This window comes from Diabrotica virgifera, chromosome 1 (assembly GCF_917563875.1).
Source record: "Diabrotica virgifera virgifera chromosome 1, PGI_DIABVI_V3a".
Lineage (NCBI taxonomy): Eukaryota > Metazoa > Arthropoda > Insecta > Coleoptera > Chrysomelidae > Diabrotica > Diabrotica virgifera.
Window position 1 is genome coordinate 261,948,933 of NC_065443.1, and position 27,678 is coordinate 261,976,610.

The 27,678-nt window shown below is 34.3% G+C and overlaps 1 protein-coding gene across 1 annotated transcript in view; it reads right to left on the reverse strand.

Moving 5' to 3' along the window:
* Positions 1-142: 142 nt before the first annotated feature.
* Positions 143-27,678, reverse strand: part of LOC114328009 (uncharacterized) — a 269,631-nt gene continuing 242,095 nt past the window's right edge. Inside the window, exons 3-7 of the mRNA XM_050642015.1 lie at positions 24,809-25,149; positions 21,753-21,908; positions 21,520-21,679; positions 15,884-16,170; positions 143-10,691 (exon numbers count right to left, since the gene is read on the reverse strand). Coding sequence (XP_050497972.1) covers positions 10,559-10,691; positions 15,884-16,170; positions 21,520-21,679; positions 21,753-21,908; positions 24,809-25,149 — 1,077 coding nt within the window. The 3' untranslated portion in view covers positions 143-10,558. The remainder of the gene's footprint in view (positions 10,692-15,883; positions 16,171-21,519; positions 21,680-21,752; positions 21,909-24,808; positions 25,150-27,678) is intronic.

Below are 27,678 nucleotides of genomic sequence, written 5' to 3' on the forward strand. Positions count from 1 at the left end.
AATAATCCATCTCTCTCGTTTGTTATTTATGAAAAAAAAACAGCAAATATAAAATATGTGATTGATGTGATCGTGCATGGGTATTCTTTCATTTTTCCGACTGTATGTAGATAGACAAATGTATTAAAAATCAAAAATAAAATTCGAGAATAAAAATAATTTATATTACATTCAAATGTATGTATACTATTTACCAAAATATATAGATAGTAACACTCTGTTCTCTAAAATTGTAAAAATACACTGGTACAAAAATACTAACGAGTTACACTCTTAAACTATTTACAAAAATATTGATTTGATACTTTAAAACACCACAAACATATATCAAAATAAAAAGGTAACAAAAGCGATTACATACGAAGGGCACACGGCTTAAACCATGAAAGTCCTTCTGATATTATTATGAGAAAACTTAAATTGTAAATTTAGGGACTGATATCTATAAAATTGGTCAAGATAAATCTTAGTATAATAAAAAATCTTTTCATAAAAATGAAAAGTTTAACATTTTGTGTTAAAAGTATTTTATTGAAAAAATAAAAAAACACTAACAAAGGTGGTGTGTCATATGTAAAATCAATGAAAGTCCAGGCTTTTCATTGGTCTGTAAACATTATCAGTAACATTAGTTATCATCATCTCTGACATTGTTGGCATGAGGTAAACTATCATAATAGTCCTTGGCTGATTGAGAACAAAATATTTTCAAAGCCTGAATATCTTTGAACTTCAGCTCAGGAATAGGCAGTTTGCCTGTGTAAGCCTGCTGTGGTAGTGAAAATTCATTATTGTTTTTTTTTGTCAACCGCAGTTGATGAGGACTGTTAATTGTGCTTGACAACCATGGGCCACTGTAATTTTCTTTGTAAAAGATTAACCTTCCATGATTAACATCAATTTTCAACTGTCTTAAAGGTCTGCTTCCAAAGGGGCACTTTTTTTGTAAAAAGGAGTCAGAAATTCAGTCCAAGATTTAAAATAATTTGTAGTACATTCCTTGACATTGAATGGTTTAGGTTTCTTTCTAGACTCTCTAATGTGCTGTGCCCACTCCCTAAGTAACTCAATCCGTGCTTTCTGATTAATGAAAACCATATTGCGGTCACACTCTAAATAAGAGTGGCCACGGATAGGAAATACAACAATAATTTCTGTAAAGCGATGGCAGGCATGGCCCACATAGTGAAGAAATCTAAAAACTGTATAATTTTTATTCTGACCCCCACATGAGTCACAGAATATACAGACCCCAAAGTCAAGTAAATGTGAAACCACAGCATCGGCACCTTTTTTACCCGTTGTTTCATCATAGACAAGTTGTCGTTTATAATAAACATCATTCGTTGTGATGTTTGCAATATACAAATTTTTTTGAAAATCCATAGTTATACTAGTTACAGTATTATCTTTGCGAGCACACAATCTAGCACTCTTTTTTATTGCATAAAATTTCTCTGCCTTTAATATATGTAGTTTATTTTCTACTTCCAATTTTTTACTCTCTTGATTAAATTCTTCTTTCACAGTTTCACCTGTACATGTTCTTAGTTGAGAATTTATACATTTAATTTCTGCCAAAAATTGATCACAAGAGGAGCAAGTGTCCATCCTCGGAGAGCCAAAAGAAATGTTGAAATTTTCATTAAAGTATTTCCTATATGCTTCATATGATACTTTATTGTCTGGATTTTTTTCAATGTAGTGATCCCAGAGTTTTCTTACATTCAGTTCATCAGAGAGATATATCCTCTGGCTCTCATGTAAATTGTAATGTCTTTTACACCCAGATGTCTTCTGTATAGTCTCAATTTGGTGCTTCATTAAGGAAACGGTTTCTGATGAAAGTTTATTACTTTTAGAATGACATCCCCGTTTGTCTCTAGGAATAGTACCATCCGTTTTTAAGCTATTTTGCAAATATTGTAGCCTCTGGCTAGAAATGTCATGCATGGAAAGAAATGCTTTATAGCATACTGGTGTTTCACTTACATGATCGCCTCCAATTCGTATTTTATGGCAGTAAGCCGTGGTTCTTAATGTAGCAGTTTCTTTCGGTTTTCTCGGTCTTCTACGTTGTATGTCAAGTGTGGTTATGAGACCACAAAGATAACTGTCTTGTTCATACCTTGTTTTCAATAAATTGAACGCAGTCACAATAGATTGCCGCTCTGCGTCGGATGTATTTTTGAAACACTGGAAGCGTTTGTATTCACAACTTTCCCCAGTCTCATGTTCTTGTAATTTAAGCTTTTTCACCACGTCCCTCATTCGCCCAGTGGATTTCCGCTTTTTGGTATTTGTGCACTCCATAATAATATTTAGTTTAATGTGATATTTTCTATATTATAACAAGATTTACGAACATCGTCAGTAATAGGGCTTTTCATCGATTGTCATTTGTTTCGAGCTTGTCATGTGTCACATAATATTAATATAGCTACGTCATACGTCTTTGGTTTGTGTCATTGGTATAGTATTTTTACTACAAAAGCGATATTACGTAGGTCAAAATTTTTGACGTAAGAGAACTGTCAAAACATTAGAATGTGACTTTTCATTATTGTCATGTTTATTATAAACATGGCAATAATGAAAAGTCACAATCTAATGTTTTGACAGTTCTCTTACGTCAATGACCTACGTAATATCGCTTTTGTAGTAAAAATACTATATATACCAATAACGTATGACGTAGATATATTAATATTATGTGACACATGACAGAAGCTCGAAACAAACGACTGTGAATGAAAAGCCCTATACTCGCAATTGACAAAACAATACTATGAATAGAAAAATTCTAACCTAACTTTTTTGACAGTGTGTTTTTGTGGACTTTCATTGTTTTAACATTGCAGCACTGTTACGATTAGTCAAAAGAAAGAGATACCAGAGACCTACGACAGACAATATAAATCACACAAACCATGTTTTTTGGACTTGCATGGTTTAAGCCGTGTGCCCTTCAAATATATCTTTATATACAGTGCTAACCAAAAGTCCGTTCGACTAAAGTTGAAGTTTTTCAATTCACGATACCTCGCCTTTAAACGAGAACGAATAATTCAAATTTACCGCGCCGTAATGCTTGTTTGTAATTGGTCCAACTGCAGGCGAGTTTACTCCACTAAATCATGAAATTTTGACACTATTAACATTCATGAAATTTTGACACTATTGGCATTTCAAATTTATAGATTAAGTTATATCGGCGATTTCTAGCGTTATATATATATATATATAAAAAACAGTTGGCTTTACAACTCTAGTGACGTATTAGTATAACATAGTATTTATGGATTACCGTCGAAGGCCGACATGATCAACCAAAAAAGAAGATGAATTTGCTAATTCTCTGGTGACATAATTACTAATTTTGATGGGAAATAAACCACAATTTTACTAAAAAAATGATTTTATTAACGTTTCGACGTCCAAATCGGATGCCGTTGTCAAAATACAAAAAATATTAATGAATTAAACAAAAATGTTGTTGCTTAGTAAAAAATTCTTCTAATAATTTATTTAATCTGACTCATTTATATCGGCAATTCAGACATATATTATACATTTTAAAGTAGAAGACTTTAAAATGATATTGCCAATATTTATGAGTTGCATTCCTGGGACGACTTTACTGAAAGATAGTTCATTCGATTACATAAAATTGCAATTTAAAGACAGCTTGTCTTTTTAAAGACAGATCACATGTTATGATTTTTTTGTGACGGATATTCTTGAGTTGGGGTTGATTTGATATAATCGAATGAACTATCTTTCAGTAAAGTCGTCCCAGGAACGCAACTCATAAATATTGGCAATATCAAAGTCTTCTACTTTAAAATGTATAATATATGTCTGAATGGATGATATAAATGAGTCAGATTAAAGAAATTATTAGAAGAATTTTTTACTAAGCGACATTTTTGTTTAATTCATTAATATTTTTTGTATTTTGACAACGGCATCCGATTTGGACGTCGAAACGTTAATAAAATCATTTTTTAAGTAAAATTGTGACCTATTTCCCGTCAAAACTAGTAATTATAAAAATGCCACAAGAAAATAGCTTCAGAACAACTCTGGTGACATTATTGGATGTAAATTTGTCTTTTGAGTTTACTCCCCCTAGTTTAAAAACAGTTATTTTAACTTTATATGTTTAAAAACCAGTATAGTTATTTTTACGTCAACGTTAACTTTTTTGACAAATAGCCAGAGGCGGATGTTAGAATATTTTTATTAATTAAATACGAAACTACAATTTTAGTATTTATTTGATTTATTCACCAAAATCAGCTTAAATAAAAAAAAATATGACTATTTGAGCAGCCTAGGTCCCCCTCCAAATTTCAATATTAAAAGTATAATTGTTCAAAACTTACGAGGGGGGAGGGGACTTTTGGCTAGCACTGTATGTATATTAAAAGTCAAGGTGTGGCACCAACTGATGTCAAAATGCTTATCACATGGTCAACACCAAAATGATAAAGGAATCGTTGAGTAGCAAGGTCTTAGACGGAATACGTCCCACCCAAAGACCTAATGGGAGACAAGACTGAAATTTTTTGAGAAATGTAATTAGTAAAGCAGAGCTGGGCAAAGGTTTAAAGGCAAACAGAATGATGATACACTGCAGAAAACTTTCAGAGTAGTCGTTTTTGATGTGTTTTCAAAACACAATTTTGATATCAATAACTCCAAAATGGGGATATTCAGTCGTGTGATGGATGACCGAAGTTATCTTTAACGTTTGAGTTAAAGTTAAGATAACTATCAGGAATAACGATTCCATAACTATTTAGGTAAAACTCGGTGTGATGCATCCGTCACCGTTATGAGATAGTTATTTCTTCAACGTTATATTAGAAATATCATTTGAGGAACAAAGTTTGAAGTAACAAAGAGAACCTTATGTAGAAATAGTACAAGTTGGAGTGAGTGCAAGAGATTGTTCGGAACATGCTACAGGATGGGTAGATGACCGTAAAAGTAAATACCCGTCGTCGGCCACCGCCGATGACCGAACAGCAAACAGCTGTTTGGGTTCGGTGGTGTTTCAAACGGTAGATAGAAACAGGATTGCCAGATTGGTGTATTTTCTAACAATTTTGGGGTAATTTGAAAGCGTGTATTGAAATTTTTCTAAGCGGAAATTGTAGTGGGATTTTTTGGGGGCGGAAAATTATAGCGGGCTTTAAGGGGTCATGGTGTAAATTAAATTTGCGAATGTACATAGAACTGTATATTATACTCCCATATAATCGAAGACGATAGGAACTATGAATTATTTCAAGGGCCCTCGTTGATAAGTAGTATACTTTTGGTTTCCTGTTCTCTTCATTTGACTTCTAATTTATTAAAATGCGGCAAAAATTTAAATGTGGGATATTGAGCTCCAATTTGAGGAAATTTCAGTTTCTAAGTGGAGTATTTATAAAATATCATAATCTGGCAACTCTGGATAGAAAGCTCAGTAGGTACTTAAAATAAAATTTTAACTTATATCTCTCGATTTGATTTTTGCATTAATTTTTAAAATTGTATTTCCCTTCTATTCTTAATTATTAAATTATTAGCTTCTAAATTCACTTGATTTTTGTCTAAAACCAAGTCAAAAGATGAACCTAACCTTACATAACTACAGAGTTATCTCATAACTAGTCATAACTTGAGGTTTAACGTCGCATTATAAAGTGACAGTTCATATATCAGATAACACAAGAACTGTCAAGAAATAACACAAGTAGTTAAGTAAAATGTGATACATCACACCAATTAGAGGATTATAACTTAACTACAGGATAACTTTACGTTAACGATAACTTTGGTCATCCATCACACGGCTGATTATACCTAACTACCAAAAGGTGATATAATCTGAGGATGGCGCTGGTGGCTATTGTGCTGTAATTCTTATTTTCTTCTTTTATTACTTAAACATCACCATGTCAACTTTCACAAGGAGAAAATACGATCGCGAATTGAAAAGTCCACAATGATCTTTCAAATCATGAAAACATTCCTGGATAGCTGCAGCCTTTGACAATAATAATATTTTTAAAACAGCAGCTGCATCACCACTCACCACAAATTTTGAGTGTAAATGACATGAAATAATTGAAAACTTTCAAAGTTTATGTATTCTGACGAATTCTACAAATCAGATTCAACAAATGATGAAACGATAGCGATTTTTTGTATAAGCTCTGTAAATAATAAAATTACAAGAAAACGTAAGAAAAAATCTAGTAGGGACTTTACTAATCATTTTCCTACAAAAACCATTATACGCCATCACATCAATCATCTTTTTATTTCCCCACAGAATCAAGAATTGCTTCGAAATTCCGTAACTACGCTACCTATTCAAACATCAACAAGCGTTAATACATGGGTCGTTTGACCACACAGCGAAACATTTAATTGTGATTATTTTGATTCTTTCATTCATAGAGATTCTGACCAATAGAAACCTATCAGAATAAATTCCCACTGATCGTCTATTTGTTGTCAATCGGCTTATGTGGTCGTTCCATTCAACTATTCTTACGGATAGTATCTTACCATCGATTTATCGAAGGGTTTTCATCTCTGCTGTTTCTAGCATTCTTCTTGTCCTTTCTGTATCAGGTCGTGTTTCTGCCGCGTCTATCATTATTGATCTGATGACTGTTTTGTAAATCCTGCCTTTCACTTCTTTTCCGATATTTTTATTTCTCCATATTGTTTCATTCAGGCAACTTGCAGCTCAGTTTGCTTTATTCACCTGATCTTCCACTTCTGTTTTGAGCTTTCCGTAGCTAGATAGTGTGATGCTTAGATATTTAAACACCATGACTTGTTCTATTATCTGACCCTCCAGCTCTAATTTACATCTTATTCGATTTACTGTTACATCCATGCATTTGGTCTTTTTGGGGAAATTACATGTTAAATTTTCTAGCGATTACATTAAATTGCTGCAGCATGCGTTATAAATCATCTTCAGTTTGAGAGATTAGTATTGCGTCATGAAGTTATCAAATTAATACAACATTTGGATATAAAACTCCAGGAGATCCCTTTATCAGCTTTCGCTATTTCAAAAGACATTATGTTATGTAGGTCACACTAAATAACCTGATATTTTCATTATTTCTTGTTTTCTGCTATTTTGACTGCCCAACTCAGCCAAATCAATGCTAGCTGTGAAAATGAAAACCGTAAAATTAGCAGTTAATAAATGACGTATAATGGATTTAGTAGGAACACATCAATACTATAATAGTCCAGGGCGGATCTGTTTTGAGATGGACGTTGAGAGGTGACTCTAATTTTTTTGCAGAAATTGAGTTATCCTCCCACTCAAAAAGGTCCGGAACATTGTTTAAATAATCAAAATGTCAAAACATGAAGGAAAAATTCGATTTTTTCTTCGTTTTTTGATTATAACTTTAAAAGTATTCACCTCCGAGAAAAGTTGCACTAAAATAAAAGTTGCGTAATTAAATTTCCTACAATATAAGATTAGTTAAAATTTTCTAAAATTGTTAAATTTGTTGCAAAATAGCAATAATTGCTAAAAAAAACATAACAAAACAAGTATTCGCATTTTACGTTTCTCAACCATTTCTGATAAACTTAGGATCTTCATATTTCACCCACAAAAACGTTATGATATGATAAAACAATACTGTAAATTTAGTTAAGATCGGTTCAATAGATTTTGCAAAATAAATTTTGCAATCCAGCTTTCGCAAAAAAATTCATTTTTTCAGAATGTTACAGAACTGAAAATAAAGCAGATAGCAAGTTAAATTTTTTTTTCAAATAGAAGAATACAGTACCTTTCATTTGCAACTTGCAAAATTAAAATCGGTTAACTACCACGGCGTCAGGAATTTTTTTAAACAAACATTAATTTTTTGTGCTACGCGCAGGACAGCGGTGTTCGATTCACATAAGTTGATTTCCACCAAAATTGCTTCCAATATTTATCTAATATATTATTTTCCTACTCTATATTTTGTTGTATGTTCATATTTTAATTCCACAAAAATCAAACTAATTTGATTATTGTTTGTGAAAAATTATTTAAACAATTGCATGTGTTTAAAAATAATACAATTTATTTAAAATATATGAACAAAGAAAGTTTTGGCTACAAAAAGTATTATTTCAAAGGACAGAGTATGTGTTTTTATTTTGCAATAAACAAATTTATTTATTTATTTCGAAATGTACTAAAAATTAAAATTTATTATCAAATTCCTGACGAAGTGGTAGTTAACCGATTTTAATTTTGTAAATTGCAAACGAAAGGTAGAGTATTCTTTTATACGTAAAAAAATTCAACTTGCTGTCTGCTTTATTTTCAGAGTTGCAACATTTTGAAAATATTAATTTTTTTTGCGAAAGCTGGATTGCAAAATTTATTTTGCAAAATCTATTAAACCGATCTTAATGAAATTTACAGTATTGTTTTACCATATCATAAAGTTTTTCTGGGTGAAATATGAAGGTCCTAAGTGTAGCATACATGGTTGAAAAACGTAAAATGCGAATACTTGTTTTTTATGGTTTTTTCGAATTTATTGCTATTTTGCAGCAAGGGTGACAATTTATAAAATTTTCAATTAATCCTATATTGTTGGAAATTTAATTACGCAACTTTTATGTCGGTGCAACTTTTCTCTAAAATGGACACTTTTAAACTTATAATCAAAAAACGAAAAAAAATCGAATTTTTCCTTAACTTTTTGACATTTTGATTATTTAAACAATGTTCCGGACCTTTTTGAGTGGGAGGATAATTCAAATATTATTATATGAGTTATTTTAAAGCAATTTCTGCAAAAAATATGAGTCACCTCTCAACATCCCAATGTACTAATATTTTTACAGATGCGTCCTGGTCTATAACTATTATCTAGATGTTAAGGTACATATCGTAATTAATCGATCATTAAGGTACGTATGGATACGTACCTTAAGACGTTAATCAAAATATGATTCTTTAACTTCGTGGCACTTGTGAGTCATTTTATCTAGACTAGAGAATGTTTATCTTCATGTCCATATGAGCTAGCCAAATTACCTACTCACGTTTTAGTTGGAATCCTTCTCCACATAATTTTGTAATTATGAAACGGACGATAAGAAAACAAATATAACGGGACCATACTGTTTGAATTATGTAATTGACATGAATATCCAACAGACTTTAAAATACCCTTCTGAAGAGATGTTTTGGATTTTTTTCGCAACAACTGACACTGGAAGCTTAGTTTCTATTAAAGGCATGATGAATTCTCAAAATACTATAGAAGGATTGTTATATTCATGAAACTATATGACGGAGCAATGAAAAAGACTTATGCTGGCAAATAAAGTAAAAGTAATTCACCAGACCTAAATCCAATTGAGAACTTATGGCACATTGTCAATAAACCTTTAGCTAAAAGATGAATTGCATTATCAAAGAAAAAATTATAAGTGCTATTAAGTGCTCTAAACTAGTAGTGGAATCAATGTCAAGTTGTATTATATATTACGGAAATATCATAATTCGGTAATAACTCATATGGACACATAAGTGTTACTGTCACTGAGGTAGGTGTTAATTTACAATCCTACAAACCTTTTTACATTTGGCATTAAACTTTCAATATTTAACTCAATCAACACTTCAAATTATTTTAATCCTAAATTATTACATTTTACTAAATAAAATATCATCAAGACTCATGTCACACCTGCGCTCAAATAGTATCACAACTAAAAAAATAAATAAATAAGGTTTTATTGCACCAACAGTTTAATAAAACTACAAAGTCTTATCTGAAAAAGTGTTACGTTTATAGTTCATGTATTTGTCGCTAGATGACAGTAGAGTCATTATATGATTAACCAAAATCAACGGTGCACCGAACATAAGCAGTGTCACATATCGACTTGTGCAAGGCATTTGTCCGTCTAAGATATTTATAAAGCGTCGTTTGTCGAGTTAAGACAGTATATGTGACTACTTTATTCAAAACAATCTGCGTATGTGCTCAAGAAAAGTGACACATTTATCACTTATTTATCTTTCTTTTTGCAGTATTTTTTGTTTAATGTTGTTAATTGTATTTAAAGTTACATCATTAAAAAGTATAAGCCAGTTAACCAGATAATAATAATGATATTATATTCGGTACTGCAAGAGCCACATTTAATAAATAATATTTCGAAAATTTTTCGTTATTTTATCTGTATAGTGTCACAACTAAAAAAAATATAATTTTTAAACATTTTTAGCAGAATTAATACACTATTTTTAGAGCTTCAAAAACCTTTGTAACTGACTAAAATAGTTATTACACTAATTTTAACAGTTTTTGAATTAAACCCGGAAAAATTCTAGCACACATTTTAAACGTCGATTTCTAGATACTTTGCTTTTTTGACTTATGACACTGTTTGAGCGAAGGTACGATGTGTCTATATGTAGTTTATGAATTAAATATTAAAAGCTCCGATCAGTCTTATGTTACAAATACATTCTTTGTACAAATTTTACAAATAAACTATGCTAATTCGATGCGAGATCTTTTCGTCTCCACCACGGAATACCCGGTTCTTCAATTGTCGGAGAATCCCTTTCCGTAGGTCGAAGAGGTAAAGGCCGATTTTCGATGGAGTGGACTTGTGGCAATCGGGAGCTCCTAAAAGCATTACAAAATTAGGGAGATACTTAACAGAGATACTAACATTGTGCTGCCGCGTAATAGACAGAGATCGCAATAATACATTCACCGGTACAATTAACGAGTACAAATAATAATATCGCCGGTCCGGAATAAGAATGGCGTAACTGCAAAAAGCCAAATTTCTCAGAAGAGCACGAAAACGATTTTTAAATATTTAAAATAGGGATTAAATGAGGAGTAATCGTCCAGGAGCATCGGTATGGCGTTTATTCTTACAATTATGGCTTTTATTTTTATCCCGGTTGGTTCAAATTTTATTATCTTAATTTAATCCCCCCATTTGCAGCCCTTTTTACAGTTGCGTCATTCTTCATATAAAAATTTTTAAGTATTTAAAATATTGATTAAATAAGGAGTAACCGTTCGAACACAAGAAAATACACAAAGAAACATGGGTTTCCAACGACGGCGTCACAAGAAATCAGATCGATCATGTTCTAGTAGATGCCAGGATGGGTAGTAACTGCCTAGAGTAAGAAGCCTAGGAGGAGCTGATGGAGACACGGATCATTTCCTGGTAAAAACAAAGATAAGAACAAGAATAGCGTCCCAAAAAATACACAAGAATATGCCAACACCATTATGGAATACCGAGGTTCTACGTAATAATGAGACAGCACAGAAATTTCAAAATGCTATAGAAATAGCTCTAACACAGACAGAGAAAATATATAAAATTAGCTCTGACAAGCGTATCAGATCAAATACTAGGACACAAAAAGAAAACAATAAAAAAATGGTTCGATGATGATGGTCTGAAATCTATAACAGACAGAAATATGACTAGAAGGAACATGCTACAAAACCTCTCGCACAACAACAGTGAAACATAAAACATGGAGGAAAGGCGCTGTACAGTTCTATATACAAGCTAATTCAGGACATTTGGCGAGAAGAAACAATGCCAGATGAAAGGAAAGAAGAAGTTATTGTACCAATCCACAAAAAAGGAAACAAAAAGCAATGTACTAACTACCGGGGAATAACACTCCTAAACACCACATACAAGATCTTTGCAAACATCCTGCTAGAAAGAACAAAGACATACACAGAAGAAATCGTTGGGGATTATCAATGCGGATTTATCCGGGCCGCTCTACTATTGACCAGATATTCACAATAAAACAGATAATGGAAAAATGCTGGGAGTTTGATCGTGAGCTTCATCAGATGTTCATAGATTTTAAACAAGCATTTGATAGATTATGCAGGAATAGACTGTAGACAGCGATGGAGGAACTTGGCTTTCCAAAAAAACTAGTCAGACTGATGGATGTGTATGCAACGGTTACGATGTAAGGTGAGAGTTGGACAACAATACTGTTGAGGCATTTGAAATAAACAATGGACTAAAACAGGGAGATGCACTCTCACCACAACTCTTCAACTTAGCTCTGGAACACATAATCGAAATAGAAATAGAAGTGCAAGAATCGAAAAACTGAATACGGTATTCTACCGAATAAGGACCAAACGTACTACTGGCATTTGCATACAATATCGATCTAATAGGAAACACCCGATTAAGGATGAAGGAGACTTTCATAAGGTTCGAGAAGGAAGCAGAGAAAATGGGGCTACAAATCAACGAAAACAAGACAAAATATATGTATATGAGCCGCAATAACCAAAGCAGAGACAGAACCGGTCAGAACATCACTATCGATGACTTTAACTTTGAGCGCGTTAGAGAATTTAAGTATCTTGGAACAACAATAACTGAAGACAATAACGGAAGAAATAAACAATAGGATACAGGCCGGCAACAGATGTCTTTTTGACCTCCAAAACCTTATAAAATCGAAACAACTAACAAGACGTACGAGGATACAAGTGTATAAAACAATCATAAGACCCGTTGTGATGTATGGAAGCGAAACGTGGACGATAACAAAGACAAACGAAGTGAGACTACGTGTTTGGGAAAGAAAAATCCTAAGGAAGATCTTTGGGCCTGTGGTGGATGAAACATCAGGACAATATAGGATAAGAACTATCAAAGAGCTCAAAGAACTTTACACAGTCGCCAACATCATAAAAGAAATAAAGTCTAAAGTAAGACTGGTGTGGGAGGAAGTCCCAACTGGAAAAAGACCACGCGGACGACCTCGACTCCGATGGCGAGATAATATAGCAGGAGACCTGAACACTATGTGCGTGGAGAATTGGACGGAAGTTGCTCAAGACCGAGAACAGTGGATGCATGTTGTCGAGTCGGCTTTCGGAGGATACAGTGTCCTGGGGATTTGTATGGGAGCTTCCGAAATTACTGCCAGGACAGGTATGCAAGCTTGAGCTGTCCAAATGCAAGGAAAACGAGGCATATCACAAAAGAGTGCCCTCAGGGTTCGGTATGTGGTCCCATATTCTGGGATCTCATGCTGGAGGAATTGCTTGATGAAATGACTGTAACTCCTGAAGCGCTGTGGTGCATAGCTTATGCTGATGATTTGTTGCTCATAGTGGATGTTAATAGTAGGAGAGAAATAGAGAATAAAACTAATATTATTCTTGAGCAAATTGACAGATGGACATCGAAAGTTAAACTTTCGATATCCAAAACAAAACTGTATACAGTTTGGTTAAAGGTGGCTGGAAAGAGATCCCTTAATACGGATCGATGGAAGGTCTATCAGAAGAACATATTCAATAAAGTATTTGGGAATAGTAACTGATGAATCTAGACTCTTCAGTTAACACCTAACGAGCATCTGCGAAAGAGGGACAAAGCTAATGCATTGCGAGCCTGGCACAGAGGGATTACAGATTACCATTTCATCAATTACGAGTGTACCTTAATGCGATACTAGCGTCTATATTAGGGTACGGAGCCAGCACGTGGGCGCACAGACTTAAGAATGTAAAGAATAGAGAGAAGATTGATAGAGCATAAAGAGTTGTCATAATGACAGGAGCCTTTGGTACAACATCAACTGAAGCTCTAACTGAGCTCACGGGTGTCTTGCCACTTCACCTAGAAATACAGAGAAGAGGTAGCCAATACTGGCTAAGGAAAGGAAATGTACAGAGAATTGCTGAAATTCTCGATGTACAACTAAACACGAGAATGGAAATTACTAACGAAGTAATGAGGAAGTGGCAGGCCGAGTGGGAAATGTCTAGCAAAACAAGAAGACTACACCAGTTTCTACAGAGACTGAATGAAATTCCGGTACACTTCAATCCAAAACCGGGACTAGTACATTTCCTAACGGGACATGGCCCGTACCCTAGTTATCTGTACAGGTTCAATCTCAAAGAAGATGACCTGTGTGAATGTGGACAGTTAGGAACGCCTGAACATGCCATGTTTGACTGCAACATTTATGAAAATGTTAGAGAGCTAAGACAACGACTAAGAGAAAGAGACATAATACACGATGAAGAGCTATTTGCAGATTTGAATGATCTAGCAGAAAAAGTCTCCAGAAAACAACTGGAGCTCTAGAACGAACGACGAAGACCAATGAGATGAGCCATGAACATCAAGTTGAAATACCATATAATGGAATTAAATGAGACCGAGCAATTTTAACTGCTTATGAAACTGAAATACTTAAATAACTCTTGAAAATATTCGCTATGGAAACCTCTGGACAAGGTTCTGGACTAAGGATCCAATGGCTCACCAGAACCGCCGGAGGTGGAAAAAGCGAACTCTCGAATGAACTTCAAGCGAGTTCGAACTGCAATAACAATAGTTAAGAAAGACTAATGCCTGGTAGCAGGCCTCACCCGAGGATGAGTAGTGGAGCTCACGTTTTGGGTGAGGACTGAAATCAAGGTAGAGTCATTAGTAATAGTTATCTAAGATTTAGTTTCTAGAGTAGTTAAACATTTCTAAAGGCCAAATGTTATATATAAAAAGTTAGGCGAAACAATCGCAAAAAACTTTAATATCAATAATTCAACCTAGTTGATTAGGGCCTTATATTTATAGAGTTAGAAAAAGTAATTTGTAGTTAGTTAGTAATTAATTATAAATAAAAAATTGTTTGTTTCAAATCAATTAACTGTTAAACTGTAATACGACCAGGATTAGACCCTAGATGCCTGGTCATAATGTAAAAATAAAAGATGAAAAAAAAAATGATGTCGAGTCGGCTAAAGCCCACGAAGGGTTGTAACGCCACGGAGTAAGTAAGTAAACCGTCCGGAGCATCGGTATGGCGTTTATTCTTAAAATTATGGCTTTTAATTTCATCCCTATTGGTTCGAATTTCATTAATCTTAATTTAATCCCCCCATTTTCAACACTACCTACAGTTACGTCATTCTTGATATTAAAATTTTACTGTACAAAAAAACTATTTTTAAATATTTAGTATGCCGTTTATTCTTACAGCGATGGCTTTTATTTGCATCCCTATTGGTCCGAATTTCATTATCTTAATTTAGTCCCCACATTTACAACCCTATTTACAGTTACGTCATATTCATCTGAAACAAGGTCTAAAATGGTGCGTATTTCGATAACGACGCAACTACCCTGTAGTGGCTCAGCACATAGTTACAGTTATGTCGCTTTTGTATAATCTTTATACAGTATTTTAGAAGTTAATTACGCAATAAACAGGAATTGACAAAATTTGCAGTTACGTCATTCTTATTCCGGACCAGCGATATGGTACTTTGGGGGCCATTTTGTACCAGAAACTATTAATTTATTTATTATAACTTTTCAAAATAGGCCAATGCCTATTGTAGAAAAAACTGTATTGGCGATTATGCATCAATTTGAAAAGTTTAGCAGTACTATCTCTAAAAGAAACTACCAATACCACTGTTATAAAGTGGTACTTATCAAGAAATATTTCATGATGATCATTTTAAGCGGATGGAATTCTGTGAAATTATGATCCAATGAAAATAATTTATAAATTGAAACGCAAAACACAAGATCATCTGCATACACATTGATAAAGTGAAATAACGAAAAGATGACAAACTTGACAGAAGACACAGAAACGGGAACTAAAATGCTTGATACAAAGGCAAACATGCAAACAAGTGGCAACACGGAAATATAAAAACATTTTTAAGATAATATTGCTACATATTCTTCAATTATAGGACAATTAATGCACAAGTACGAGTACACTCCTATTATAATAAAAATATAGTACACCCTGATCACATTAACTTACCTGCTAAGTGAAACATTCCATCCCGGAACTGGTTGGTGTAAAGGATTACTCCTCAAATGCAAATTTTCCATGGGAATGGGAGCTCTTTTTGCCATTTGTATAGCTCTTTTTCTCTTTCTAGCCGTGTTTCTAGCATCGTACTGAATGCCCAGTAACAGTCCACATACAAGACTAAGAAGAATTCCTATGTACATGAGAACCTGTAGATTACGAGCAGCAGATTTCCTCAGCACTATACCGGCTATATACAGTGACACTCCTATCAAGATGCCCATGGTAAAAATTAACTAAAAACAAATTTATGATTAAAAAAAGCTAAATGCTTCTGTTAAAAATAAATGTGTCAAATTGTGCAGTTGATGTTGCGCAGTCAATTTCTACACTAAACTTTTGAATCAAATATTTCTGTTGTATAATAAAATTATAAAATACGTTTAGATTTTGTGGCCATCATACGAAAAAAAAAAGAAAAGCAAATAAAACAAAAGCAAAAGAAAAAAGAAGGATAGGTGGGTAAACGTTCAAAACAAGAAATGAATAGTTTTAGAGAACTCAGAATAAATGAAACAATTATTTTTCTGTGGGTTTCTTTTCCGTTCTGTTAAAACATAACTGAGTTAGCTCTCGTTTAAATCAAAAGCGCTTTGGTTATCACCAAAACTTGTCCACGTCCTTCATTAAAGAGGGGCCGAGGTATGTGTTCCCTGCTCAGCGTAAAGTTAAGTGGGAAAGGAATTAATCCCAGGGTACCAGTTTCGTACGGAGAGTCTCAGGACTTTCCAAATTCCTAAACCTTCCCAAGATTGCTGGGTACTCCCAAAAATGATTGTGGGTGTGTAATCTTGCACCCTTCTGGAGGTGGCCTGTTGAAACTGGACCCAGCGGATCTAGACTGAAGATGGACGATAAACAATTCCCACTCCAAGCCTTTGCTTGGAGTTCTCCAAGCAAATAGAGAAAGTAGTGGAATACAATAAACCCCTAGTTCTACTTTTTATCGATTTTCATAAAGCCTTTGACACAGTTGAACTTAGCAAAATATTACAGGCGCTTAAAGAATGCAGGCTAGATTATAGGTATACAAAATTATTACACAAAATATACTTACCGGCAACAACCACTGTCAAATTACATACTAACAGTAATCGCATAAAAATAGAACGGGGGGTTAGACAAGGAGACCCAATGTCACCTAAACTTTTTAATACGGTCTTAGAACATGCTTTCAAGAGTTTGGATTGGATGACAAAGGGAATAAAAATAGATGGAGAATACCTAAACAACTTACGTTTCGCCGATGATATAGTCATAGTAGCTGAGGATCTAGGTATGGCAAGAGAGATGGTACAAGAACTCGTTGTAGCTACAGAAAATGTAGGTTTAAATATAAACATCTCAAAAACAAAAATAATGACAAATTTGGTACCCAACCAGAACATCCGTATTGGTGGGAAGGAAATAGAACTCGTAGATAGATATAAATACCTGGGACATGAAATTACGATTGGCAGGGATAACCAGACTCATGAGCTGAAGAGAAGAATCGGTCTTGGGTGGGCAGCATTTGGAAAACTGAGAGAAACTTTTAAAAGTGAGTTACCCACATGTCTAAAGAGAAAGGTATTCGATCAGTGCGTCCTCCCAGTCTTGACGTATGGATCAGAAACACTTACCTTAACTAAAGCCTCGGCTACCAAACTAAGAGTCACGCAGAGAAGAATGGAGCGGTCAATGTTAGGAATAACTCTGCGAGACAAAATCAGAAACGAAGAAATCAGGAGAAGAACAAAGGTGACTGACGTCATCGAGAGGATAGCCAGGTTGAAGTGGAGATGGGCAGGACACGTAGCCAGAATGACAGATGGGCGATGGACGAAGAGGTTATTGGAATGAAGGCCAAGAGAAGACAAGAGAAGCGTCGGTCGACCGCCTACAAGATGACTGACGACTTAAGAAAGGTAAATAAAAACTGGATGAGGGCGGCGCAGGATAGATGGGGTTGGAAACGAGGGGAGGAGGCCTATATTCAGCAGTGGACTTTTGAGGCTGGATGATGATGACTCCAAGCCGTGGGAGACACTGTGGTGAATTTATGAGGCACTAGGGTGACAGTGTCGCAAACGGTTCCTTCGGTGCAATAGATTACATCCCATCGTATTTAGACTTTATCCACGCAAGTGGGGTTCTGCGAGAGGTGGAGTGTCTGTCCCTAGTTAGTAGTGGGACGAACATAAACACAAGAAAAAATTCAGAGCCAATGGGTTCCCGAGGCCAAATGGCAGGGAACCTTAAAGCTAAAACCACGATTCTTAAAGCCAAGAGGGCTGTAACCAAAGCCAATATCAAGGCTGCCGAAAGGGCAAAAGAGATGCCGTTAAAGCCATTACAATCCATGACAAAACAAAAACAAACTCGTAAGGGCAAAGGCCCAAAAAAGTCAAGTTCAGACAGAAGCACACGACCCGAAAGCTAACGCAAAAGACCAAGAACCGAGGTTGCGACTTTCTGTAAAACTGCCGCTTCGTTGCGACAGTACTAACAGGATTCCCAAAAGCCAGAAGACAGATAGATATCGATAAGTTTAAGACAGTCCAAAAAGCCCCTAAAACTTAACTGTGCGGATGACACAAGTGCGAGGTGGGTAAAGAAGATGATTCCAACCCTAAGGACTTGAGAGAGTGCATCTCTCAGGGTTTTGGAGGGGGAAGATATACCCAAGCCGCGCTCATGCACTCTCTTTGTACACGATGAAGATGGGGAACGTCTTGGACAAAAGGATTCTTAATATACCAAGGAAAAGTAACCATGGATTCAGGACATATGTATTTATGAGCAGTACTTATTTATATATTTATGAGCAGTCTGGGGTAGCAAACCTTCAAAGGGCTTTTTATGAACATTCTCAACGGATTCCGAATCTTGAGACGAGCTCCAGAAACTCCAAATGTCACCCTGTTTTGGAGTGGGAAGCTTAACTTTCCGATCCAATGAAGGGTAGAGAAAAACACTGGAGCAAAATTCAGTAGCAACTCGCTCCAGTAAAAAAGAAGAAACTTCCCCTACATATGGAGGTTCAGGAAGAGGAACAACCTTCTTCTTCTTTAGACGGAACCACTCCACTCGTAAGGACTACTGTCCGAGAGGATATTAGACCCACAAAAGAAGAAGGAAAGTCCACGGAACCAGAACCAGACAACTCTTCGTAGCGAAGAGAGGAATAAACTACTGCTCCTGCAAAAGACACATCGGCAACGTTGGTTAGAAGAGCGTTGCCTTCCTGCAGGAACCCTGGAGGATAGGTTTGTTGTTGAAAATATTTCAATTTTTTTTTCTTAGGTCTACATCATACAACATACAGTGAGGACGTTTGAGTTGGAATAAATTCATTATCTCGGGAATGTGCCAATTTGGAGAGAAATCCTGAGACAGGTCGATTTTTATTTTTAAATTAGGACTTTTTGGCATATACAGGGTGTTTGGTAAAGAATGGGCCATAGCTTAACCTCAGGTTCCTGAGGTTAAAATAGGCCGATTTAAGCTAACTTACCTTAGTACAAAGTTTATAATAACCGAGATACAGGGTGTCAAAGTTAAACTTTTTTTTATTTATTATTGAATATTTCCTGACAGGTATGAGATAACAACATGAAATTTGGTATGTGGGGGTTTTTTGGGCCGAGAAAACTAAATTCCCTACCAAAAATGATGTATTGCCCAGAGGGCGCCACATACGCCTTTCAGCACTCATTTATTACGTTCAATTTTTTTTATCCCTCACTCTCTATAATTTTGACATTAAAATTTTTATTCTCCTATTAGTTTTACTTAAAAAAGGTATACTTTTTTTATCTACCTAAACTCAACCGTTTTCGAGATAAACTCATTTTAAATCTACGATACACCATCATTCTTAGCATAATATCATTGTAGTTCCACCCGAAAAATAACTTAAAACCATAATAATTGTGCCAGTTCTCAAATTTATGTCATTGCATCGCAAATTCCATTTGAAGAAATTTGCGATACATTTTTGGATAATTTTATGGTTTTAAGTTATTTTTCGGGTGTAACTACAATGATATTATGCTAAAAATGAGATAAATGTATCGCAGATTTAAAATGCGTTTATCTCGAAAACGGTTGAGTTTAGGGAGATGATAGACGTATACCTTTTTTAAGTAAAACTAATAGGAGAATAAAATTTTTAATGTCAAAATTATACAGAGTGAGGAATAAAAAAAAGTGAACGTAATAAATGAGTGCTGAAAGGCGTATGTGGCGCCCTCTGGGCAATACATAATTTTTGGTAGGGAATTTAGTTTTCTCGACCCAAAAAACCCCCACATACCAAATTTCATGTTGTTATCTCATACCTGTCAGGAAATATTAAATAATAAATAAAAAAAAGTTTAACTTTGACACCCTGTATCTTGGTTATTATAAACTTTGTACTAAGGTAAGTTAGCTTAAATCGGCCTATTTTAACCTCAGGAACCTGAGGTTAAGCTATGGCCCATTCTTTATCAAACACCCTGTATATCATACTAGTGACATCATCCATCTGGGCGTGATGACGTAGGTAATTGATGATTTTTTTAAATCAGAGTAGGGGTTGCGTGATAGCTAGTTTGAAAGATTATTCAATTATCTATTCAGTAATATAAACAATAACCTAATTATTTATACAGGGTGGCCAAAAAATATTTTTTTTTTATTAAATTAAATGACACAATAAGAAGAATATAAGCAATTTATTTAATTTAAAATACATTTTACTGCTGTCAGAAAAAAAAAGAAATGTTTATTTGAAAAATAAATATTATTTTCGCTTAAATTCAATGTTAAAGCTGCCACCCACCTCTTAGCAGTTTGAACATTGAATTTAAGCGAAAAGCAATGTTTATTTGTGAAATAGATATTTTTACCCGTTTTCTGACAGCAGTAAAATGTATTTTGAATTAAATAAATTGCTTATATTCTTCTTTTTGTGTCAACTAATTTAATAAAAAAAATATTTTTTGATCACCCTGTATAAATAATTAGGTTATTGTTTATATTAGTGAATAGAGAATTGAATATCCTTTCAAATAAGCTATCACACAACCCCTACTCCCATTTAAATTAGGTTATCATACCCAGATGGATGACGTCACTAGTATGATATATATGCCAAAAAGTCGTAATTTAAAAATAAAAATCGATGTGTCTCAGGATTTCTCTCCAAACTCACCCATTCTCGAGATAATGAATTTATTCCAACTCAAAAGTCCTCACTGTATAAGATGAAACAAAATGAAGAACTAACTCTATTAATGCAATTTTAGCCCCAGAAAGGAGAACAGAAAGAAAAAATTGATGCGGTTATGAACTTTTAACGAAAATGACTAAAATTTACTATCAAAATGCTCTCAATGATGTTTCTAATGTATCGGTCACTAAAAGGATGAGAGCACAAAGATTATGAACTTACTATCGTTGCCCAAGAGTAAATTATTTATGATTAATAATAATGTATATTCAGTAACTGCTATTATGTCCACATTCAATAAGTTTCCGTTTTTCTTTTATGTTTGTCTTTTTGGTCTGTTTTATAGTAATATGAATAATAGGATTAGTCTTAAGTGTATAATACGTACTTGTAGGAAAAAATAACAAACGTTCTCAAAAGTTTGACACCTTCCACCACAACCGTGAACTATTGCACTTGTGACACCTGAACTCATAGAGCTCTGCGGTCTGTCAGATGATCTAGTAGGTATCCCCCTAGGAAAATTATTTACAGGTATATTATCACATCTAAAACAGAAACAAATTCAGTTATAGTAATTTAACATTATGTATATTCAAATAAATGATAAATTAAACTTACGGAGTCGGTATTTCTTGATATAGTTGATCCCAGTTGGGCTCTTGATTAGGATACACCTTTCGCAAATCTTTCAGGTTTAGAGTCTGATTGGGCCGTCTATCAGGCGAAGGTTTTGGTCTTTTAAAACTTCTATCCGATGTCGTGGTTCTTGAGTACCTAAAACACAATGCGCTTAAGACATATTATGTATAAGTGGTGCAACCTTTAAACATTCCCTGGTATACCCATTTCTAATTTTATCCATTCCAGTTATCCATATACATATGTCCCTGTAAGTTGTATCCATATGGAAAACTTTTTTATTATTAATTTTACGAAAAAAAGTTATTCTCCATAAAAAGCTCTGCATGATCCAAAACCTAAGATTTAACCATAAAATATCAAATTTTTTGAATATTATACGAGGTATGTCAAAAAGTTTGAATTTCACTCAAGAGTAAAGTAGCTTTATTTTTCACAATATTGAAAATTGCTATTACGAAAAGTTGTTTGGAATTAAAAACTATATTCTAGTATGCAACTACATCCTTCTAATTGAAAAATTTTTTTTTTTTGAAATAACATTATTTTCAGTTATTTGAATTCAGATAACTATTTTATTATTAATTTTATGAAAAAAAGTGATTCTTAATAAAAAGTTCTGCATGGTCTAAAACCTAAAATGCAACCATCTTATGTCAAATTTTATCAATTTTATAAGAGGTATGTCAAAAAATATGAATTTCGCTCAAGAGTAAAATACGTTTATTTTTCACAACATCGAAAATTGTTATTATGAAAAGTTATTTAGAATTAAAAACTATGTTTCAGTATGTAATTACATCCTTCTAATTGAAATATTCTGAACTATAAAGGTACTTTTACTTTTGATCTAAATTTATCTTTTTTGACATACCTCGTCTAAAATTGATAAAATTTGATAAAAGATGGTTGTATTCTAGGTTTTAGACCATCCAGAACTTTTTATTAAGACTCACTTTTTTTCGTAAAATGAATACTAAAAGAGTTATCAGAATTGAAATAACTGAAAATATTAGTTGTCCAATTCTTCAAAAAATTTTTTTTTTGAATTGGAAGGATGTAATTGCATATTAGAATATAGTTTTTAATTCCAAACAACTTTTCATAATGACAATTTTCAATATTGTGAAAAATAAAGCTACTTTACTCTTGAGTGAAATTCAAACTTCTTGACATACCTCGTATAACATTCATAAAATTTGATATCTGATGGTTGAATTTTGGGTTCTGGACCATGCAGAACTTTTTAAAAAGAATAACTTTTTTTCGTAAATTAATAATAAAAAATTTTCCATATGGATACAACTTTCAGGGACATACTGTATAAGCCATTCTCATTTCAATTACATGGATTCGTTGTTCTTTTTTCTTTTTAACTGTCCAACATTCAGTTCCGTACATTGTAGCTGGTCTTATGGCAGTTTTATAAAATGTTCCTTTCAGTTTCATTGGAAATTTTTTTGTCACACAACACACCACTAGCTTACTTCCACTTTATTATCCCGTCCTAATTCCACTGCATGCATCTCTATATATTTCACCATTACTTTCTTCTTTTTCTGCTTTCTTTACTTTTTCTTCTGCGTTTCTTCTCTCTCTTAATATAAAATGTATTTCTGTATAAGAACCGTCATTATACTGACATAAAACCATAGATCCGTGTAGTTCAGAGGGCAATGGAGCGTGCTGCTCTGTTGGACGTTTCATTGTGAGACAAGATCCCAAATCTCCAGCTCCTCTAAGATCAGGAGTGGCTGATTCTGTAGAGAGAACAGCAACACTGAACTGGAACTGGGTAGATCACGTGGCTCGGATGACAGATAACAAATGGACAAAGTGGATACTGGAATGGAGACCAAGATATGATGTCTACCGAAACAGAAGGTTGTCCACCAATGGCTCCGTTGGGCCTGAGATCCAAAACGTTGCCGTAAGTATTGGATGCAAGAGGCACCAGATCGAAACATATATGGAAAATTATGAGGGAGATCTATGTCCAGCAGTGGACAAGCGAAGATTGAATGATGTAGAGTCTATAGAGTCTGAGAGACCTACATTCACTAAGTTAATAAAAACATCTAAATCTAAAAATTAAAAGACTGTTTACTGGCGGCTGCCACCCCAAAGTTTTGTACCCTATTTTGCCACCCCAAAGATTGACCCATAAAACCTGAAATCAGTCAAGAACAGCACAATTGAGATACTATAAAGTTTTAGGACAGAAGAATACTTCGACCAGCTGTTTGATTACTGCTCTAAAATTACTGAAAAATGTGGGTTTCGTCCAGCGGAACTCCCAAGGAGAGAAAAATCCCAACTAAACTTGGCGGAGGCTCTAAAGCTCCATTTGAAACGGTTAAAGAGCACCTAAAAGCTGCCGTTTTTTCCCACTCCTTGACACTTTATGTGCCAAGGCTGCAGGAAAACAATTTGGATGTACTTAACCACCTGAGCCAATTGATGGGAAGACATGAAATAGTGAAAGAAAGCATCAAGTTTGTTTCAAAATACTACTCTTTGGATGAGGAGTTACTTTTCTGCGAAATGAAAATTATAACATGAAAGAAATGAGAAACAAAGCAGTTGAAGAAAAATCGTCAGTTTTTGCGGAAAAGGCTCTAAAAAATGTTTTGCCCATGACGTTTGAAATATTCAGGCTATTTTTCACGATACCACTAAACTCAGCTGGGTGTGAAAGGACAGCGGTCAGGAAAGAATGTCTGCATTGGGGCTTTTAGTCATTGAAAGGAAAATCCCAGTCGATATTGAAAGTGTCATTGATGTATTTAATATCCGGAAAAGGAGACTTTATTTAAGTTAGATTTGAATCCATCACCTCTAAACACACATTGTTTTTTTTTATCTTACTAATAGTGTATAAATTGCGTTAAACCCTTCTATTTTGCATCAAAATTTACCCCCAAACTCCCCGGCAGGTTTTGCCACCCCAATGAAATTCGTGAAATGACGCCTATGACTGTTTAGTTGAAGGCAACGAAGGAAATTTTGTGGATATAGAAACAAATTCTACTTACCTTTTGTTAGACTCGTCATCAAATTCGAAATATGGCAATCTGGTGGAACCACTGTCATCTGAAAACGTGACGTCGGTATTCCTGGACTCTCGTAACGGGCTATGTTGAAACCCGTTCTTCTCATAGTAGTAATCATAGCCTTGTGTGTCGGTTGTATCGTCACTAAATCCGATATCTATCGTTGTCGTTTGGGGTGACTTTCGGTAACTATTGCGTATACTGTTACGCCATTGTTTTTGGTATTGGTTAGGATGGTTGCTGTAGTGACTTGAATGATGATGGGCGTGATGATGTGCTGACGTTTGAGGGTGAGAATTTGGCGGTATTGCGGATGTTGTAGCCTAAAAAAGTACTGGTGTTACTAACTTAGTATGGCCATAGCTTAAAAGAACATAAATATAAGTAATTTTGAAGAATGCATCGTTTTCTTATCATCTTCCTGCGTAGTGATAATATTCTTCTTTGGCCTAAGCTGTGTTTTACTCTGATTTGTCCATGATTTATCAGTTGCAGAAACTAGAGGGTCTGGCTTGTTTGTCTCCACGTGAATGCAAAACTGGAGAAGAAACTCAGAGCATTTTCTGTTAATAAATCGACGCAAATTACGATACTCACTGATGGTCTGGATCTGATCGAAAGAAAACCCGAAAACTTCTGGTACAAACTTCCGTGTGGGAACTACAAAACACGTGTTTTCGTTTTGCAACGAAATTGAAAATGGTTATTCATTTTTGATTTACATTTACTCTGTGTGGAGTATGAAGGGAACCATTCTCGTTGGAACTTTACCGCGCTGAGCAGATGGGACGTGAATTGTAAATTGTAGAATTCCCTCATCTTCCTTAGTCTCAGCATCCGTATGGCTTGCAAATTGTAGAAGCCTCGGAGGTGTAACCAGAGAAGGTTCCCATTGTTTTCATTCTGGTGGGGTGTAGAATAGCATTATGTTGTTTTATATGCCATTTCGTTCGTTGCAATCCGGGACTGCACGCTGGGGTTTGTTTTGGTTGGATCAGGGAGAGCAGCATATGTGCCTCCTGATGAGAGACTAATAAGTTTCAAAACCGGTAGGGGTGCTTGCAGCACTCTCTGATTGGACTAGAATATGGTTCGGCTGTGTTTTCGTTTTGAAACGAAATTGAAAATGGTTATTCATTTTTGATTTTTTTTTATATTAATTTCGTTTATAGTCATATAATCATATAATAGAAGTATAACTTCTTACGTGCGTACAAAGTACACACATACACACATTCTTTTTACTTGATTTATTGATTTATTATGCAAATATCGTTTCTCGATGTTTCTGTAATATTCTTTTACCTGTATTATGCAAAACATACAATTTCTTTCCTGAATGTTCCCGAAAGATTGTGTTTCTATAAAAAGGAAACAAAATTGTATATTGGATTAGTTGTGAATTTGAAACCGTCGGTATACTTGTGATATGTAACGGGCGCGGTATATATTTTTTTTAATTTGTAATTAGATAAATTAGTAGATTTGGTGTAATAAATAAATTAGATATCGTAGTTTGTAAAATAAAGGATATAAATTTAGTGTTTTTCATTTGTTTAGAAGTTAGTTATTAAAAATAAATAAAGTCAACTAAAACTAAACATTAGTGCATAAAAGATCATAGAAAAGTCGGTTTTGTAGCACTTTTTAATTTCTAAAATAGTCAGCATAGGGAATTTTTAGAATGTGGCGGAATATCCACATCTCAAAGTTTTCCAGGCGTCTTAACAAGCTATTTGCCATCGTCCAGCCTTTCATGCCATGTACTTATACTCTATTTTTAAACCAGGAGGAGTAAACTCAAAACACAGATTCACACCCAATGATGTTACTAGAAAAATAACCAGATTCATATTCTTTTTTGGTTGATCATGTCGGTCTTCGACGGTAATCTATAAATATTATAATATTATACTAATACAGTAAAATTTAATAAAAAATTTTGTCCTGGTAAAAGGTATATTAGTTTAAAAAGCCCCTATAGGGCTACAAACATAAACAAAACGTTTTCGCTCTGTAACAAGAGCATCATCAGTGTTACAAGCACATGGTGAGCCACCCAAAAATACAAACGTTGAAACCTTTTACAAATAGACTAAGGCCCGGTACTTTATGTCTCGATTAACAGCCGGTTAGTTAACCGGGGTTTAATCGGGACCTCTTTAGGGTCTCTTGCGTCGTAATAAATGCAATTACAAGTATTATTATAATTATAAATACGTATAATATTAATTATAATTGCATTTATTACAACGGAAGAGACCCTAAAGAGGCCCCGATTAAACCTCGGTTAACTAACCTGCTGTTAATCGAGACATAAAGTACTGGGCCTAAAAGTCTTATATAAATATAAACATCCTAAAATCCAAAGGATGGATAAAATTCCTATGGATGCGGCTTTAGGGCAACATATGACTCCCACAGGTGGTAAGTGGGTCAATTAATTAGGTCATTGTGTTATAAGAGGCCTGTATCCTTTGGATTTTAGGATGTTTATATTTATATAAGACTTTTAGTCTATTTGTAAAAGGTTTCAACCTTTGTATTTTTGGGTGGCTCACCATGTGCTTGTAACACTGACGATGCTCTTGTTACAGAGCGAAAACGTTTTGTTTATATGTTTCTAGCCCTATAGGGGCTTTTTAAACTAATATACCTTTTACCAGCGCAAAATTTTTTATTAAATTTTACTTGTAATTTAATGGTATACAGCCAGCTACAGGAATTTCTTCCTTGTGGATTATTATTATACTAATACGTCGCTAAAGAATTCTAAAAACAACTGCTTTTTATATAAAAGTAGACTAAAAATCTAAAATTTAAAGGCAGAAACAAATCTAAAAATAGCGCAG